At 39.7% G+C, this 13,516-nt stretch overlaps 1 protein-coding gene across 1 annotated transcript in view; it reads left to right on the forward strand.

The window, feature by feature from the left end:
- Positions 1–13,321, forward strand: part of TUBGCP3 (tubulin gamma complex associated protein 3) — a 109,675-nt gene extending 96,354 nt beyond the window's left edge. Inside the window, exons 18-22 of the mRNA XM_045007590.1 lie at positions 5,012–5,100; positions 5,255–5,386; positions 7,027–7,167; positions 8,121–8,237; positions 12,167–13,321. Of these exons, the coding sequence (XP_044863525.1) occupies positions 5,012–5,100; positions 5,255–5,386; positions 7,027–7,167; positions 8,121–8,237; positions 12,167–12,325 (638 nt within the window). The 3' untranslated portion in view covers positions 12,326–13,321. The remainder of the gene's footprint in view (positions 1–5,011; positions 5,101–5,254; positions 5,387–7,026; positions 7,168–8,120; positions 8,238–12,166) is intronic.
- The last annotated feature ends 195 nt before the right edge of the window (positions 13,322–13,516 follow it).

Genomic DNA, 13,516 nt, shown 5'->3' on the forward strand with positions numbered 1-13,516 from the left:
TAGGCCCTCCCTGCTTGGTGGGGAAGGAGAGCTAATAACAGATGACATCAAAAGGGCTGAGGTATTCAATGCATATTTTGCTTTAGTGTTCACTTAAAAAGGTAAATTTTGACCATATACTTAACACAATTAATATTAACAGCAAGGAGGAAGGAAGACAAGTAAAATAGAGAGAGAACAGGTTAAAGAATATTTAGATAGGTTAGATGTTGTCAAGTTGGCAGGGTCTGATGAAATTCACGTTAGGGTACGTAAGGAACTAGCTGAAGCAATCTTGGAACCGTTAGTGATTATCTTTGAGAACTCATTGGGGGACTGGAGAAGGTAAATATAGTAACTATCTTTAAAATGGAGAGCAAAGAGGACCTTTGGAAATTATAGACCAATCAGCCTGACTTGGACACCCAGCAAGATTTGGAACAAATTATTAACCAATCAGTTTGTAAGCACCTAAAGAATAATAGGGTAATAAGTAATAGCCAATATGGATTTGTCAAGAACAAATTATGCCAGAACAACCTAATTTTCTTCTTTGACAGGGTTACTGGACTAGTGGAGAGGGAGGAGGAAAGCTGTTGACTTGAGAGATCTTGATTTTTAGTAAGGCTTGCTTGTCTCATACGGAAACTAGGGAAATATGGTCTAGATGAAGTTACTGTAGGGTGGATGTGTAGTTGATTGAAAGACCATACTTAGAGTAGTTATCAGTGTTTTGCTGTGAAACTGGGAGGATGTATCTAGTGGGGTGACTCAAGGGTCTGTCCTGGATCCAGTTCTTTTCCCCAACGCTTTTAGCAATAATTTGGTTAATGGACTGGAGAGTATGCTTATAAAGTTTGCGGATGACTCCAAGCTGGGAGGGGGTTCTGGCATTTGGAGGACAAGTTAGACTTCAAAATAACCTTGACAAATAGAAGAATTAGGCTTAAATCAATAAATACAGTAGAAGGGAAAAATCAAATGCACAAATACAAAAATGTGAAACAATTGATTCAGCAGTAGTACTGCTGAAAGGGATCTGGGGGTTATAATGGATGACAAATTAAATATGAGCCAACAACAATGTATTGCAGTTGTAAAAAAGACTAATAATTCTGGGGCATATTAAAAGGAGAGTCATATGTAAGACAGGGGGAGGTAATTGTCCCTCTCTACTCAGCACTGGCGTGGCCTCAGCTGACGTACTGTGTCCAGTTTTGGGTGCCACGTTTTAGGAAAGATGTGGATAAATTGGAGAGTCCAGAGGAAAGCAACAAAAATGATAGGTCAGGTTTTCTAAGCCTTTTTATGCTGAAAGGCTAAACAACTGGGTGTGTCTAGTTTTGAAAGAAAACAGTTGAGTGGGGACCTACTAATCTTCAAATGTGTTAGGGGCTGTTATAAAGAGGATGGTGATCAGTTCATCTCCGCTGAAGAAATAAAAGGCTTAATCTGCAGCAAGGGAGATTTAGGTGAGTAGGTAAACATTTCTAATTATGAGGACAGTTAAGTACTCAAGGGAGGTTGTGGAATCCATATCATTGGAGGTTTCTGGGAACAGGTTGGACAAATATCTGTCAGGGATTGTCTGGGCATACTTGTTCCTTCCTCAGCATAGGGAGCTGAACAACATGACTTCTCAAAGTCACTTCCACCCTACGTTTCTTTGATTCTGTCTACCAACTCTAGAAGCATATGTTGTATCTCACTAGAGAACTGGAACCTCCTCTTTTAATTAATGATTTCTAGGCTCCATCATGAGGAGTAGCTGTTACTGGTACAAGACTGAATATTGATGGTCCTGGGCCTTGTGCCAAGGTAACTTTTCAGGAAGATTCCATGTTTGGAGTGAAAGGCAGGAGAATAGCAAAAGTCTTTTTTCCCTCAGGTTTGTTTTGTTTTGTTTTGTTTTTAATGTTGGCTGTTTGAAGGAACTCAGTTTTGGAGCAAGTCCTGTTTGGAGGAAATTGTTTCACTAGTTTTTGAAGCAGGCAGGTAGCTGCTGGAGTTCCCTTTCACTCCCCCGAGCCTGCCCAGCACTGCGCTGTCCCTGGTGCTGGTCTCCTGCTCTGGAGACAAACCTTCCCCCATGAAGGTCTGGGACAGACTGCCTGCTGCTGTTCTGGGCAGCCTTTATATATGGCCCAGCTGAGCCCTGATTGGCTGTCTCCAGTGCTGACGGACAATTCCACAGCTGAACATATGTCAACAGGCAAGGGGGAGCATGATCATCCCCACTCTGTCACGAAGCTATATGTCTATGGAATTGGTGCATTCTGAACCAAATCACGCTGGAGACTCTGCACCTTCCTGGCCTTCAAAGCATCATAGAAGATCAGGTCAACAACCACAAGTGGTCTCTCAAGACTTTTGCAAAATCGGGATTACCAAAAGTAGACCAGTTGGCAACAGACCAGAACAAGCAGTAGCAGACATTCTGTTCCAGTGGGGCTTCAAGTCCAGGCTCCGTGACAGACTCCTTCCTTATCCCTTGGACACCAGAGTTGGTATATGCCTCCTTACCAATCCCCATGATACTGGGGGTCCTGAGGAAACTGAGACTAGATGCAAGATCCACAGTTATTGTAGTGTAACTAGCTGTGCTTTCTTAGTGATGGTCTACACAGATTCCATTCTTTGTGGCTACCAGGCACATTGTCTGATTGTTTTGAAGTGGGTAATAGGGTTCTACCTAAACAATGACTGCCAGACAGCCCTGCCAGAACTGGCATCCAACATGGAAGGCTCTGCTAAGAAATAGTGTTGCGTAAGTGTGTGGATCAAGTTCCACATAGCTGCTCTACAAAGTTCAGCTATGACTGTTCCTCACACAGCCCTATTAATACTATATTATGATCCCAAGAATGAGGGGATTCCTGTACTGGGAGAAAAACCATGCATGAGGCCTTTGAGGAGTCTTGTCACTGCAGAGTGGGAAAACAGTGTGACCCCTAGTGGGGGGTGGGGGGAGAAGAAGGGGAGTGTGTGATGTGATGTGAAGATATTACTTGCAAACAGAACCTTATGGAACTGATAATATCCGGATTGTTTCAGGACTAACAAATAATCCCTTATCGCTGAGTTTGATGACGTTAAGAGAGATGGTGAAATGTCCAAAGAGAAAACTTCTTCCATTTAGCTTTATATGTCAATCTGATTGAAGGTTTTCTCCTTCAAAGAACAATGTTCTGAGCTTCAGCTGAATAGCTTCAATCATCCAGTCAGCATCCAGGCTGTCAGGTGTAACAGTGCTAGATCCGGGTGTAGGATCAAACTGTCATTCTGGGAGACTGTGTCGGGCAGGAATGGGTAGTAAGGTGATCAGGTGCTGTACTGAGTGGTTCACCAGATCCATATACCAGAACTGCATGACTCATGCTGAGGATATTGTAATCTTGCTTCTCTGAGATGTGTTGTCCAGGAGGATTGTATAATCTGCCCTCCTTCCCTGCTCCTGATTTTGTATTGGTGAAGGAAATGAGGCACGCAGGTACAGCTCCAATAGGCAGTGCTGGCCAAAAGAATCTGATCTCACACTTGTGACAACACACCTTGAAGAACCGCCATTACTGTAGGGTAAGTAACCATTCTTTCCTTCCTGGCTGGGAGGTTGGATTCTTCCCTAATATCCAACACATCTATTTGGGCTGGAGGCTGGCAACAGGATTTTCCCCAGAGTGACCACACTTTTCAGCCTACAAATTCTATAAACAAAGAAACTGAATATACCTGTTTGTTCTGTCTCTTTGTGCTCCCACATACTTTGGTCAGGGGGGAGCAAATTGATACACTATGTATTAAAAAACAAAGTAGCAGAAGCAGCCATTTCATATAAAACTAGTTAATCAATTCTGGCTCCACGTCCTTGTTTGAGCTCATTGTTGCTTTTATAGCTTTATTTAGTCACCATCCATAAAATAGATGAGATGTAACAGTCAGTGTTTAATTAAACACTTTTAGTGTTTTTAACTGGACAGTAAAATCAAGCTATCTTTTTTCCCTTGTTGCCATTTAAAGAAAAAAATAGTGTTCCCTCTGAGGCTTTTCTGGTGACTATTCATTTAAGATATTTGTTTTTTATTTGACTCCTCACATGCATTAATGTGATGTGCTAGGAATAGTTTATGTACAAAGAAGTTAAGAGTGAAGAGCCAGAGGTGGTACTCATTGGTAGACCTTCAAATTTTGTGATGGTTTTATAAGCTCTCAAAGTGTTGTTGTGTTTTTTGTTGCACACCACCACAGTCTGAACTTGTCCTTAACTCATTTCAAAGTTTCATATTTTTCTTGGGTGGCAAGACCACCTTGCAGTTAATGAAATGTCATTTCTTTAATCTATCACATTACTTATATAATCCCATTAGTGTAGTAGCTGAGCATCTCAGTCTTTTATGTATTTTATTCTCACATCTACCTGGCATGGTAGAGAGGTGCTATTATCCCTATTTTTACAGATGGACAACTGAGGCAGTGGGACACTTAGTGATTTGGTCATGCAGGAAGTTTGTGATGGAGCAGAGAGTTGAACCCATGACTCCTTAGTTCCAGGCTAGTGCACTAAACACTGGACCATCCTTCTCTTTTTTGGCTCAAAATATGTGAGAGCGCGCAAATATTTCATGCACGGTATGCAGAAGAATTTAAAAACAAACAAACAAACAAAAAACCCCCACCACAAGGAGAGTAAGTGTTTGTTCGAGACATTGAGATGTAAGATTTTCATATTTAAATATTGCATGCAGTTACAATGCATTTCTTTCTGTCTTTTGGATTTGAGAAGCAAAATGCTTTTACATACTGCAAAGCCATAAAACACTATATGATTAGACATCTGGTTCCTTATTTGTCTTACATTGCATAGAAATTCATTAGAGAAAGATATTTACCCAAGTATTACTAACTAGTATTAAAGCTAGTGATGAAGACTGTCTTGCTATAGCGTACTTAGTATGTTGGATAAAACAATATTAATACACCGGCTTGTGTATGTCTGTTCTTTGTTTTAACGTATAAACTCTGGATTTTTTTACAGAGCTTTCTGGGGTGCTGCATCAGTGCCACGTTCTGGCATCAGAAATGGTCCATTTCATTCATCAAATGCAGTATTACATTACATTTGAGGTACATTTTATCCATCTAATTTGTTACTGTTAAAAAGGAAGAATAGTCACATTTAATAACGAAGGTGACTTATGTGTCTTCTATTTAGAGTAGAAGAGTAACTATATAATCTATCAAATATAAAACAGCTCAGCCCTGGATCCTTGTTTTCTAGGTACTTGAATGTTCATGGGATGAGCTCTGGAACAAGGTCCAACAAGCACAGGACTTAGATCACATCATCGCTGCTCACGAAGTTTTCTTGGACACAATCATCTCTCGCTGTTTGTTGGATAGCGACTCCAGAGTAAGCCTTTTTCTTTGTATAAAATCGTAGCTATGTTATGTCAGCTCATGCTTAAATGATGATAAAAATATTTTTTTATATATATTACAGTAGCACCTAGAGTTCTTCCCCTGGGATCAGAGCCTTATTGGACTAGGTGCTGTACACAATCCATACACTGAATCCTCTTCTCCAGCTACCCCTTTCTTTAAGTGACTTCCTCTGCTCACATGGCTTCCACCAACTCTAGGCTGATGGTTCAGATCTACCACCCCACCCCTAATTTGTCTGCCTCTGTCCAGTCCTGTATCTCAGCCTGTCTAACATCTCCAGGATGTCTTGCCATCAACTTAAACTTTGCAGGGCCAAAACTGAACTCTTTGTGGCCCCCCCAACCCTGCCTTTCTGTGTCACCGATCACAGGATTGAGTGACAAGAATGAAGATAGTGTCCATGGAGTATCCTTTAACTCCCACTCCAGCATCATTCTGACCATGTCTGACACACACACAGCTTTGAGTCCCTCCACTGCCATCTCCCCCACAACAAGTACAAGTTTCTGATTAGACCTCATTGAAAAAAAGGGAAGAAATTGTAAATTAAATCCATAAATATTTACATGCTCTGTATCTTACCACATTTCTCCACATGCTGGTTCCCATCTCTGTTGCATATTTGTCCACTTCTCTCACAAGAACCTTCCTCTGTGCCTCCTTTTTATGTGTGGAATACCCTCTGCAGACTAGAATGTGAAACCACTACCCTCTCCTCTTTCAGATACCTTCTTACAACTTGTTCTTCCATGATGCTTATGGGAATCTGCCAACAGATAGCTACTAGATAGATAGCCAGTACAGACTTCAGATGTTTCTTACCTTTTTGATCTATGTAAATCCCTGTTCTCATTACCATTGCCCTCATCTCCTCTCATATTCATTTCAATGGAGTAATCCACCCACTTGTTGCATCTTGCCTTGATTATATTGTAAACACTTTGGGGTGGGTACCATATTGTTTTGTATAGCACATAACACACTGGGAGCCTTCAAGCACTACTGTAATGCAAATAATTATTTCCTTGCTGGGCCAATTAGCCATAAAAGCTGCTTTTGAATTGGAAAAGGGCAATAGCAGAGCAAAGCGCTTTATGTTAAAAAATCAGTTGTTTTACACAGCTAGTAGGAGCTGTACAACTGGTAAGAATTTTAAAAGAATCTTTTAGGAGAACCAAGAGGAACTGCAAAATGTTCGCGCTTTCCTTCTTTCCAGACTTCCTGTAGCCGTAACATAATTATTTTGGACCTAGGGGTGGACTATTGGCCACCTGTTTTACTCCACTCCTTCCCTTAATGTTCTTAACCATTGTGATGATCTTCAGATAGAAAAGTGGGTCACTTGGCTTGCATTTGGGGTGCATATGCAGGCACAGAGCTTGAGATGATGCATGTTGCTATTGCAATATGGACTGGCCCTTTTTGGTTCCAGTAAGAAGTGTATTAATGTTTCTCCTGAATCTGGGTTTTCTGCATAGTTGTGGTCTAGGTTACCAATTTGCTTCCAGCTAAATAATTCTTTAGAATCTCAACAAATGTAACAGTAGCTTTAAAATCCTCTTTATATCCAAAATTTTCTTTTTTTACCCTTTCTGAATCTTCTCACAGACACTTCTTAACCAGCTTCGAGCCATTTTTGATCAAATCATTGAGCTTCAGAGTGCTCAGGATGTAATGTACAGAGCTGCTTTGGAGGAGCTGCAGCTGAGATTGCAGTTTGAAGAGAAAAAGAAGCAGCGTGAACTTGAGGTACAGTAAGACTGGCAGTGCAATGTATTATGGGTAAGGCTACGATTTTATCACGGTTATTTTTAGTAAAGATCACGGACATGTCACAGGCAATAAACAAAAATACACAGAAGCCTGTGACCTGTCCCTGACTTTCGCTTTAAAATAACTGACAAAAGGGGAAGGAAGGGCTAGGAACTGTGGGGGGGCCCTGGCCGTCCTGGGGCTGAAGTGGAAAATGTCATGGAGGTCTCTGGGAATCATGGATTCAGTGTCTTCAGTGACCTCCATGACATAATCTTAGCCTTAATTATGAGTGGCAATTATTTGAGACAGATGGAAGAACAGTGCACTTTTTAATTTAAAGTGGATGTGTTTTTTAAGACAAAACAAACATCCAAGGTTGTTAGGTACCTTTGCCAAAAGTTAAAAATATAGTTAGAGAGAGAATGTATCAGCAGCTTCCACACACTCCATAGAAGGTTAAATAGAAGGATTGCAGGGTGTCTTAGAAGTCAGCCATTTTTTAGATGTTTCAGACTGAGGAGTGAGGAGTAGGTTCAGAGCTCTGAACCCCTCATGGAAAATGTCTTGCCTAAACCTAAAAGTCAAATCCTTTTCCCTCCCACCATACACATACATTCAATTGGGAGAGTGGATATGTGATGAAACCAGCTCATTCCTAAACACACACAAACTGATGGAATTCTCATTTACCATTGTCTATCTTTTATAATAATTCTTGGCAAGTACATTTTATAACTTGTCACCTTTTGTAGATTCATTAACACAACTTGCTAGTTATATTTGCTGCATAACCAGTGTGAAGGGTTTGACAGTCACAGTATGAGAAGCTGAATATGTGGCTTGTTATGATGAATTTCGATGTATGAACATGTCAGTTTAGTCCATTTGGTAGCTGGGACCCATAGTTTATAAATGTGAGGTTAAACATCTCTCACTTTGTTCTGTAGGGTGAGTGGGGAGTAACTACATCCGAAGAGGAAGAAGAGAACAAAAGGATTAGAGAGTTTCAAGAATCTGTACCAAAAATGTGTTCACAGCTGCGAATACTTACACATTTCTATCAGGTGACCTTCAGATTTATAAGGATTGTTTAATCTGTACCAAGACAATAAATTTGCCAGTTTTGTATACATTTGAGTTTCTAAAAATCAAAACTACCTGCAATTTCAATATGAATGTTTGTCTGTCCATAATCTGGATTTTTTTTGTTTTAAAACATTCATGTTAGCTAGTCCTCAATACAGTGTGTTTTGTCTTTTTATATATGTTTTAATTAATTCAAGGGTGGGTCCATGGAAAACATCAATCTTAGGAAAATTGATAGTTTGTAAGTGGATGATATTTGGGAACGTCTAGTAGCTGTTCTGTATGAGCTTTGAAAGCAAATTCTTTCTTACATGATAGACCATGATAGCCTCTTCTGTTAAGTCTCATACTTGTTTCATAATGGATTTAATAGATCTTTTAAAAGTAATCTTAATCAGCATAATCCCAATTGCATTCCATTTACCTTCCGAATCTTTGCAAATGATTACTACCCAAATAATTCTCTTAAAGAAACAGTCATTTTCTGTTCTTATTTTAGGGATGTTGAAATGGGTAGTGTTTGAGCAGCTAAGTGAAAGCATGCAGAGTCACATGCTGTGAAAAGAGAATTATTCAGGCTTACTCTTAATTAGTTACATTTTATTCCAAATGCACCATTCACTAAGGAAGCCAGTAGCTACATTTCAAGCAAAGCATTCCACAGGATTTTTTTTTTTTAAGAAATTAACGTTACTGTAATCTACCATAAAACGTTAGGGCCACACTTCTGTCAATTTACAAAGGTCAGGAAATTGACTGTCAAGGATGGATTTTCAGTTTCAACTTGCCCTGTTGTGTCTATTTGTCAAAGCTCATCTGAAATGTTCCATCATGTACTTTTCTGAAACCCCCTGCAAAGTAGCACCGTGTAGGATAAGGACGGCATTTTTTAGCTTTAACTATTCAAAAGCCAGTAAATAAAATCTAAAGTTAGATGTTGAAGATTACGGTGATCAGGGCCGGCTCCAGTGTTTTTGCGGCCCCAAGCGGCGGGGTGGGGAGGGAAAGCTGCGATCGGCAGCACTTCGGCGGAAGCTCTACCACTGCCACTTCATTATTCGGTGGCAGGTCCTCCCCTCCGAAAAGGACTGAGGGACCCGTCGCCGAAGAGCTGGACGTGCCACCCCTTTCCGTTGGCAGCCCCAAGCACCTGCTTGCTGCGCTGGTGCCTGGAGCCAGCCCTGACGGTGATATTGTCTTCATATTTTAATGCATGTTTCTAACTAAACTTGTTGGGCCAGTTCTCTCCCTTTTTGCTGTTTTATAATTTCCTACATGTTTAGTACATTAGATAAAATACAAGATGTTAAATGTAGACATATTAAATAAAAATAGATCAGTGAATTAGGGAGACAGCAGAGATTTCTTCTAAGTGAATCATGTTCTGCATTTATACACCATTGTTGTTACCAGGACTGATGTATGCCTTAGACAATAAAACACGTGTAGGGGTTTTTGTTTTTGCAACACTAAGCCACCAGTAGTTCCACCTTTACTGCTTGCAAGGATGCATCGTGTCTACACTAGCTGTTCTGGCTGTTATAAACCTGTTCAGCGTGTCCTTGCACAGCACTCCTCCACCTTTTGCAATACCAGTTTCTGGGTATCTGGCTCATCGTTTCTGACCCAGGGCTCCAAAGCTGAGTTTGTGATAGTAACAGCCATAGCTGGGAAGGTTCTGTACTAAATGCTTTTAAAAAGCAAATCTCAAAAATTAGCATTTCTAGTTTATGAAATTGTTTTGTAAAATTAAATAATACCAGCGCCACCTAAAATACTGATGCTGTTAAGGTTGTCCGGCACTTCCCAAGATCCTGTTTTGAGTTGCTTATAACTTTTTGTGAAATTTTAACCCTTTGGGCTGAAAATTTCCATGCTGGCTGTCTGGCTTGGGGTGAATTTCAGCCAAAGTGGTTCAGCTGTTTCTGAGAGGGAGGCTAGGTAAACATGTTCTGCCCATGTTTTTTAAAAAAAAATCTGGCAACCATATTTCAGAAGCTCTAGTGCTTCCATGCTTTGTAATTTGGTAGGGGAGTGGCATTTGTATCAGAGACATATCTCTTGTCATCCTTGTGAAAATCCATCTAAACTGGCCAAATTATAAGCCTTTGACAAACTGCAGTTCACGCATGCTCAGTAAAGACCCCATAAAAGGTTTGCAGCTTAATTCCCTGAAAAGACAAGCCAGTCTGTGAATCTACAAGGCACCTGCTTGCCACGCAGTTAACATCCTATGTGGGCACTGCTACAATTCACTTCAAGTTTTGTAGTATGTGTTGATGTCATCTGGGGATGAATCAGGATTATATAGTGAAGGAAACTGTTGGCTGTAGGACCCCTGCCTCATTTATTGTAGAATTTGGAATGTGTGTAGTGAATGAGGCAGAGGATTGCTGGAAGAGAAATGATGGTCTCAGTCTCAGAACAGTGATAGTGGTTGAAAGCCATCCCGGAGAACTAGATTCTATTCCTGTCTCTGTCAGGGAGTTCCTGTGTGATGCTGGCCAACTCACTTAATCCAAACTTTTCACAGGTAGACACTAATTGTGCATTCCTCATTTTCTGGGTGCCCAATTTGAGACACTGGGTCTGATTTGCAGAAGTGCTGAGCACTCACAGCTGCAACTGAAGTCAGAGAGAGCCCTGCTTTGAACATATAAAATTTGCTACAGAAAAATCAGGTACTAGGTGTTGGTTGACACCTAAATTGACTGGATATTTTTGACCTTTATCTCTCTGTTTTAGCTCCCCATCAGTAACGGGGATAATACCACCCCCTCACCTCACAGAGGTGTTATGAAAATAAGTTTCTGAATGTTTGTGAAGCACTCAGACACTATAGAGATGTGCACCAGAGGAAAAGCCCAGGAGGAAATTAATAATTGATTTCAGAACAGAGTTTGAATGTTGTGTAGTAAATAAGGCCTAGGGCTACCCATTCAAGTATGAGGAGAAGACATATGTTGAATTAAGTGAGCACTGTATGTTCTGTGCAAACGAGGCAGGGACCTGTGGAAAAAAAAATAGTGTATGATCATGTAATTAGCATCTTATACTGCATATGCACAAGGGGAGTGAATTAAGCTTTCGCAGGTAAACTTAGTTCTGATATTTACTAACTTCTGAGTGTTTGACTTCACAACTATAATCAAGCTAGTTTAACAGTTTTTCTGTGAGATTATAAATAAAACATTTTTAAAACAGGCAAAATCTTGAGTGCATGCACTGCAGCTAACGGAACACAATTTATGTGCATATAGTTACATAAACTGCAGTAGCTCAAAGCAGAAAAGTAATTGATAGTATAAGAAACATTGTAAAATCATAGAATATCAGGGTTGGAAGGGACCTCATGGTCATTTAGTCCAGCCCCCTGCTCAAAGCAGTACAATCCCCAACTAAATCATCTCAGCCAGGGCTTTGTCAATCCTGACCTTAAAAACATCTAAGGAAGGAGATTCCACCACCTTCCTAGGTAAAGTAGCTGCTGAATGGGTTGCAGGAGAACCAGTTGCAATGGTGTAGCTGCAACATCAGTGCTTTCATGCTGCAATGACACTGGTGCAGGATACAAAGCTGAAGAGGCTTCTCAGAATAAGTAGGGCCCAACTGTCTTAAGAGCTTCTGCTGTTGCTGTTATAGGTTTTCTATTTTTAACTTCAGTCATGAAGTCCTGGTATATAACTGTGGATTTGTTATACTTGGTTTTACAGAAGTACAAAACTATCTCCACTTGATTTGTGAACTACTAGTTATAAACATTCTGCTTGCCCTTCCTTTGGGAGTCCCCTATTCCTTTAATACGGTGCTACCATTCAGATCCTTAGTTTGTCAACAAATACTATTCCACACGAATGCACCATCTGTACATTCTGGTGAATCTCTTATTTTTCCCTTTTTCATTCAGGGCATTGTGCAACAGTTTTTGATCTTACTGACAACCAGTTCCGATGAAAGCCTTCGATTTCTTAGCTTTAGATTGGACTTCAATGAACATTATAAAGCAAGAGAACCAAGACTTCGTATGTCTTTGGGCACTAGAGGGAGACGCAGCTCACATATGTAAAGCAACTTCTAACGACTGTTCCTGGATTTCGGAAGGATGTTAAACTTGGTATTGGACAAGGCAGCCAATGTCTACATACTAAAACCAAATGGCATGCAATAGGTGTCTATCATTTCTTCAGGCAATATGTTTTCAGTCGTGATTGTGTGACACTATGGGACAGAGAGCAAAAAAGTCTTGTTTTTTACATTGACGTTTGTAATATTACAAAATTAAATGGGCTGGTTTAAACTGTTCCAACTGATCTGCTGAATCTTCCTCTTAATGAAGACCATATTTTATTTGGGGCTTTTTAAGCTCTCTTCACTGTAACATACATTTGTGTCCAGGAAATCACATCTTAGTTTGTTTCAGAAGGCACTGTTTCCTTTTTTAACAGTAAAATAAGAGGGCGTTATTTTTGCTATATATATTTGTTCTATTGGGATATCGCTTTTGTTATAGCCAAGAGATTTGGATCGAGACCTAATATCCTTAAGAAAAACATTTTACTATACTGATTTTTCAGTGTTGTGATGTATTTGTGTGAGAAACTTTGTATCCTGGTATGTAAACTTTACATACATTTTTAATTTTTTTTCTCTCTTCAAGGATAACATTTTCAAAATTTTGATTTATTATTCCAGGCAAATTCTGCTACTATACAAAAGCAAATTACAGGAACATAACAGGTGTGACATGTATCACATAATATAGCATCCTAAAAATAGACGTTGAAACCTCAGTGCTATCCCAAGTGAAGTAAAGAAATGTGTAAATATGGATAGAAGTGAATGAAGTATTTTGTGGTCAAAATATGATTAGAAAGAAATTGACTTGGATAATGAAGACTACTTATTTCTTTCCTTGCCTATTTTTCCATTGTAAATATTTATATATTGCTGTCCAGATGTTAGGGGGAAATGGTTTTTGTAAAGATGTCATTATATCAAGTCATTTAAGTATCCATTTATTATGTTCCACAAGTAAAAGCTTAGAAAAATAAAAACACAACTATCTTTCAAATACTTTGCTGGTTTTTGTGACTGAAAAATGACACATTTTTGGAGAAGGTGGGAAAAAGGGTAAACTGCATACCAATGTGCATAGATCTTTTCAAATTACAAAATCCCTATCCATAGCAGGTCTTGGTATGCTCACATCAACTAAGATCACAATTCTACAAAGAGTTATAACATACAAATAATTACA

This window comes from Mauremys mutica, chromosome 1 (assembly GCF_020497125.1).
Source record: "Mauremys mutica isolate MM-2020 ecotype Southern chromosome 1, ASM2049712v1, whole genome shotgun sequence".
Classification (NCBI taxonomy): domain Eukaryota; kingdom Metazoa; phylum Chordata; order Testudines; family Geoemydidae; genus Mauremys; species Mauremys mutica.